Raw genomic sequence first — 6,194 nt, forward strand, 5'->3', positions numbered from 1 at the left:
CGCTGCCTCCTTTGGCCGAGTTATCGATTATTTTGCCGATCTCGTATTCGTCCTCGCTTTCCTCCGAAGGTTCTTCATTGGAAGACGATGTAGATTCCTCAGGATCACTGTTCTCGTCCTTAATTTCCTTCACCTTGCTTGACTTCTTGCGCTTGTCCTTGTTTAGTTTACACACTCTTTCAAAATGATTTCTTCTTTTACATTTATGGCACTTTTTTCCGAACGCAGGACATGAACCACGTGAAAAGTCGTGATAATCACCACAGAACTTACACTTTTGCACTTGAGATTTGTAATTTTGACGATATTTAGCTTTTGCTATCTTGTTCACTTCCCCTTCCGGATTCGGTATCGACAACTCATGGAAACGTTTCGCAGTAATTTCCTCTGCTCTGCACATGTCCACCGCCTTCGACAATGTTATATCAGTAACGGTTAACATTTTGGATCGCAGACTTGGCCACTTGTTCGACGTGACCACTTTATAGGCGATCAACTCTTCTTGCAAATCTCCGAGCTTAGCCATCTTTGCTAGGGTCTTCAATCGAGAAACAAATTCATCGATAGACTCTCGAGTCTGCTGCATCGACGAAAAAAAATCAAGTCGGTCCACAATAATGTTCCTCTTAGCTACCACCTTTTCCCTTATGGCAGCCAATGCAGTATCTGGATCAACACTTTGTTCAGCTGTCAACTCAAAGTTGAAGTATTTCTTTCTCGCCGGCTCCCCTATGACGGAGAGCAAAAAACTCACTTTCTGACCATTTTCCTCCTGTGGCCACCGATCCATTCCAATAGCCTTAGCGTAATCTTTCCAACTCTTCTCAAAGAAATCCATATTTTCGTCCATATCGCCTTCCAAAACAAGGGGCGATGGCTGCGGAACTTGCACGTTTGACGAACTGGGCTTCGGCGCTATTGCCTCTTGATTATGCGACCGCATCTGCACTCCTTCCATTATCTTAGAAAACATGTACATTTGCTGTTCCATCAGCGCTTTAAACTGGGCTGCATCCATTTTAATGAGGATAAATACTTCACAGTAAATTTCAACGAAAATTTCGATGCCACTACGCGACACTCGCGAGAAAATTCCAAAATGGCCGCCGACGCTTCGCGACTCGTAAACTAGTTTCTTCAATTTTCGTGTTTCACAAATGATTTACTAATCGCGATTTCGATGACGCGAAAATACACTTTAAAACCATTCGTTCACTTCTGACACCATGTTCTTTGTCTAATAAAACACACTAGACTTTGGGTTAGTACTTCTTTATTACGTAGCGAACTGTACTCACTCCCGCTCTAAACACCTCTGGTCCCACACGGGACAGTCAGGTAGAAAGTAATGAATGAATGAATGGATGAATTCTTAAGGGATGTACATACATAGGGGTGTGCTAATAATGCAACAGGTACTTTGCCTTTAAAACCAGAATAAAAAATACTTAAATTTGGTTTGATCCAACGCAAGATTGAGAATAATGCATATACCCAAATTTGGCTTATTGGATCAAACTACCCCCATTGGATAGGTGCAGCTCTCTCTATTTTTGACAACATTGATGCGAAAGAGAGAGAATACCGAGAGATTTTCGGTTGAGAGAATAATCGATATACTTAATTTTGGGAAAAGTCAACTCAAAAATTAGGTAAACCGTTTTTTCCGTGTATAGTTTGAAACAAACAAATCATTTTGCATCCCGATAAAATTCAGAAAGAGAGCTTCGCTCAATTTCCTCTTCTTTATCAACGAACTTTAGGTAACACTTGATAAACTCATTGTGGCATCCATGAACAATATCTGTTCAAACTATCATTCGGTCATTCGATGATCTATCGGATCACGGATGTTAGCAAACAACAGGCATGTTGATACACTTTCAGTTCATCTCTGTCCGGTAGAACGTCCCCAAAACTACAATATGGACCATCATTTATGAAAAGCAAACAGTTGCACATCAATCGGAAGAATTTTGGCGCGCTCGAACTGACAAATCCTCCGTTGTGAGGAATTTGTTAGGGTGTAAACCGAATCACCGATTCGTTTAACTTTTAGTTAAAATTTGACAGCTCGGGTACAAAATACTCTGTATCTGAAAAAATAAAGTACCCATTATTTTGATTTTTCGATACCAGCAGGGTATTTTTCGCACATTAAATGGTAATGCTAGTAATCTTTTATAAGAGAGATTCGCGGAAGCTGACATTTCTGTCAAAGTGTGAGCCAGTCGAGCAGCGAGAGCTGTCAAAGTGTGAGCCAAACGAACATGCGTTATGTTTGTTTTGAACTTTTCTTGAAGAGTAATGTAATGCTTGAAATTATTTTGGTAACAGTAATTTTGCATGAAGCAAAAAATGAAATATTTTTGTTTTTTAAATTTTTGTCAATGCGATTATTAGTTGTTGATTTTTTCGGCTGTTTATTAGTTTGGATATGTAGCTCAAAGATCTATAACGAAACAAAATACACTTTTTAGCAATGAAGAAGTCATGTCCGTGTTACAATATTATTCTCGACGCCGAGCAAAATCAGCACTGCTGGTCTGTTGCCAAATCATTCCATTTTACTTCCGCTTATCTCTATATAAAGGATCACTAGGTAATGCCAAGTTTACAGTGTAGTTACTTCTCTAACCGCGGGTCTAAAATGCCTGAACGCAATCCATGTACTAAATTGTGGAATATGCTTTGAATAGGACTTATACCGTCTTGTATTTATCCGTGGTGAATAAATACACCACCTTACTAGAGTGCCTGTAGACAAGAGTGACGTTTTGTTCCAGTTTTGACAGGTCTCCTGCTCGGTTGGAACGCAGATTTGTATGGAAATGACAGTTCGCCGCTGGTCCAATTTTGACATTGACTCTATCTTAGTTAAATCCACTCTGCACCTTACCAACTACTTAGGAGTGGTCCATTAATTACGTAAGACATTTTCGGCGGTTTTTCAAACCCCCCTCCCCCCATGGTAAGATTTTTTGTATGAAGATTAAAAATAATTTGTGTGGCGCGTAAGAATTCTCAAAACCCCCCTCCCCCCATAACCCCTTACGTAATTAATGGATCACCCCATTATCCAAGTTTGTAAAAGCGCTAATGGCTGCCCCAAACAGGCTCACTTTCTGGTGGGGATAAGTCGATTTGACGTTTGGCTTGGGTCCGTTGGAAAACGACCAGTATGATCCCTATCAGAAAGTGGGCCTATTTGCGGAAGCCATTAGGGAGAATGAAAGAGAGAACTACTGGCACGCTTCAATCATCTGCGCCACCTTAGTAAAATCAATCACATTGGGATAACCGTACTCTCTAAAGATGATATAAAGAATATGGTAATAAGAAGAAGAGTAACTTTTAAATGGTCCAATAAAATCTAAAATAAGATTAAAACAGTCTGATGTCCGGGCTTGAGTGCTCCACCCCCCATCCATCTGTGTCCAATCTGACAGTTTTTTCATTGCAAAAATATATCAAATTCGTCGCAACCGGGCGCTATGATGGGGGGACTTTACTGCCGTGAATCGCAAGTCAGTCCCATCTGTAAAAAGTAGGCATTGAGAAAATGAGCTGTGAAGTTTCCAAACTCGTTTTCCATACGAATATTCAAAAAATTCCAGAGAATTGTAACGTGGTCAAATCTTAATGAAACTTTCACAATTTCCTTTGCACTGCGATATATGTATGAGAAAAATATAAAGATGAACAAAACACGGTTCATTTTTATGTTATATGGTGCGGAAATCTGTAGTGGGACTGATATGCGGTTACTTTTCATTATGGGACAATTTGACTTGCTATTTTTTTTTCCTATTTTTTCCGAACAAATCATATTATCTTATTAGTGCAGCTGAAAGAGCATTGAAAGATATGCTGAAAACTGAACTCAACTCAATTTTGACGAAAATGCAGATGGGACTGACTTGCGATTCACGGCAGTTTAGTCCATCCTTTAATTTTATTCTTTCGAATATGTAATTTAATTGAATAAAATATATTAAAAAAAAAAACAAAATGTTATCAATATCAAATTGTTTACGGTAAATTCGAATTAGATTTTCTGCAAGCTTTTCAAAATCTACTCCCATCAATCCAACAGCGAGCTGTGCGAGAGCCTTTATTTACAAATGTCATAGGCCCTTTCGAAAAAGTTATCTAGAATTGTACTAAAAAAAGTTTCGCTGACGTTTTTCGTTGTTGTCAAGTTGCAAAACAGAAAAACGGTGTTTCGCATATTAATTTTTCTTTGGATTTTCTTGAAATTTTACCTACAAATTATAGTTTTTAACATTCACGCAACTCATGTAAATAGTGAAATTTGTTGGGCATCATGAAACGCCAAAGGTAAGCCTTTTTATGAAACAGGCAAATGTATTTATATTCCTTTACTATGATTCTCAAATTTTCAGGGTCAAAAATGCATCGCATCGTGTTTACGTGGACCAAGAGTTCGATTCTCTAGATCCGGGAATTGCATTGGAAGAAGCTAAACCGAGCGCCCTCGAAAGATGGATGGAAGCGCAAGTATTACCAGGAGATACTTTGCAAGCTATTGCCCTCAGATTCAATTGCACGGTTGGGAGTTAAGTGGGGAACTATCGAGATAAATGCTAATCTGCTTTTGTGTCGTTTCAGATAGCGGAACTGAAGAAAATCAACAAAATAGACAAAGACAATGAAATATTTGCTCGAAGGATAATCAGAGTGCCAATCACACCTCACTCAATTTTATTAGAAACACTGCCAAAAGTGCACACTAGTGGCAATAGTAGTCCAAAGAATGTTCCGAGTTTACTGCAAAGTACGACTTCTGTTTTAGAAACTCAGACGAATTTGGATGAAAAGTTGATTGTGGCTGCAGTTAGTAGTGCTTCCTACAAAGATAATAAGGTAAATCACGTTGTCCTCAATACCAGGAATGTTAATGACCATACAGCCAGCGACGATCCCCTGGAGGGATCAAGTAAAAGATACGCTGATAACGATGCTAAGCAGCCTTTACTCAGTGGGGAGTATGACGAAAATTTGCCCCAACCTCGGCCGGTTCGATTGCCTGCCAGCGATTTTTCGTGCAATGGGTCCGACTGTGATATTTCCTGGATTTGTCTTCTGGTGTGCATTTTGGCGCTTTGTTTCGCCATTCCTTTGATATACGTGGTTTACGTGGCGGAACATCCGGAAAAATTCCATCACAGCTACGACACAGATCACAGAACGGTCGACCTAAAGAAGGGCAGTATTCTCAACGGGAATAATATTAGTTTTACCATATAGAGTTTAATTTTCTGTTATCCAATTTAAGTTGTGCTCAAACATCGGAAACATCACCTTAGTAATTTGTATCGTGTTATGATGAATCATGAAGTTAGATTTTATTAAGTTTAATTCGGCATATTTTTACGGATAGTTCGTAAATTTGGAAAACAATCAGACAAGGTAACGCTCAAGAAGTAATAACCATTTTTTCTCTTCAACACAGCGCGCAGCTGATAAAAAATTCGTTTCAAGTGTGGATACCATTTCTAGAAAACAAAAATCTTAATTCCTTACACAATTTCGCTTGAGGTAGATCTTTTTATATATTGAATCTACCCAACTATTATTGCGTAATGATTCATCGTGATCAATTAAATACAAACAATGCATTCACACTGATACAAACATATACAGTGACGGACACAACAATAAGATCACTTAAGAGTGAAAAGTGTAACTCGCGGACGTGTACACTGTAGGTCTCAGCGCATTACATTTTTTATTTAAAAAAAAATCATAACTTTTGAACAGCTCAACCGGTTTCCAATCTTTTTCTATGGAATGAAAGCTTCAACTTTCTAGAAAAAAAATGTAACTTTGAAAAAATATAGTTTTTTACATTAAAATACATAAATAAAAATTTATAAAAAAAACTAGAAATGTTTAAAATTTTTGTCTGAAAAGTAAAATCTTAAGCTTTCATTCCATAAAAAAGATTGGAAATCGGTTGAGCTGCTCAAAAGTTATGATTTTTTTTTTAAATAAAAAATTTAATGCGCTGAGACCTATAGTGTGTGCCGATGAAAAATGACTGATTTTTTATTTTCAAAAAAATATATCTCAAAAACTAAAAAACATACATCGCTGAAAATTTGACAGTAAACGTAAAATTAACTGAACTTTAAAAAAAATGAGAACAGCGATAGCCCCTTTGGTCCCAA

At 37.8% G+C, this 6,194-nt stretch overlaps 1 protein-coding gene across 1 annotated transcript; it reads left to right on the top strand.

Annotated features, from left to right (window-relative positions):
- The first annotated feature begins 4,179 nt into the window (after nt 1-4,179).
- Nucleotides 4,180-5,758, top strand: LOC5569029 (lysM and putative peptidoglycan-binding domain-containing protein 3). The gene is made up of 3 exons (XM_001658236.2): nt 4,180-4,341; nt 4,407-4,572; nt 4,633-5,758. Exons 1-3 carry the CDS (start codon nt 4,328-4,330, stop codon nt 5,269-5,271), a joined length of 819 nt encoding a protein of 272 aa, XP_001658286.1. The 5' UTR covers nt 4,180-4,327; the 3' UTR covers nt 5,272-5,758.
- Nucleotides 5,759-6,194: the final 436 nt, after the last annotated feature.

Source organism: Aedes aegypti, chromosome 2 (genome assembly GCF_002204515.2).
Source record: "Aedes aegypti strain LVP_AGWG chromosome 2, AaegL5.0 Primary Assembly, whole genome shotgun sequence".
NCBI lineage: Eukaryota > Metazoa > Arthropoda > Insecta > Diptera > Culicidae > Aedes > Aedes aegypti.

Excerpts from the sequence above, each read along its gene's own strand:
- LOC5569029 (XM_001658236.2), top strand. Across the intron at positions 4,573-4,632 it reads CCCTCAGATTCAATTGCACG|ATAGCGGAACTGAAGAAAAT; the intron begins GTTGGGAGTTAA and ends GTGTCGTTTCAG.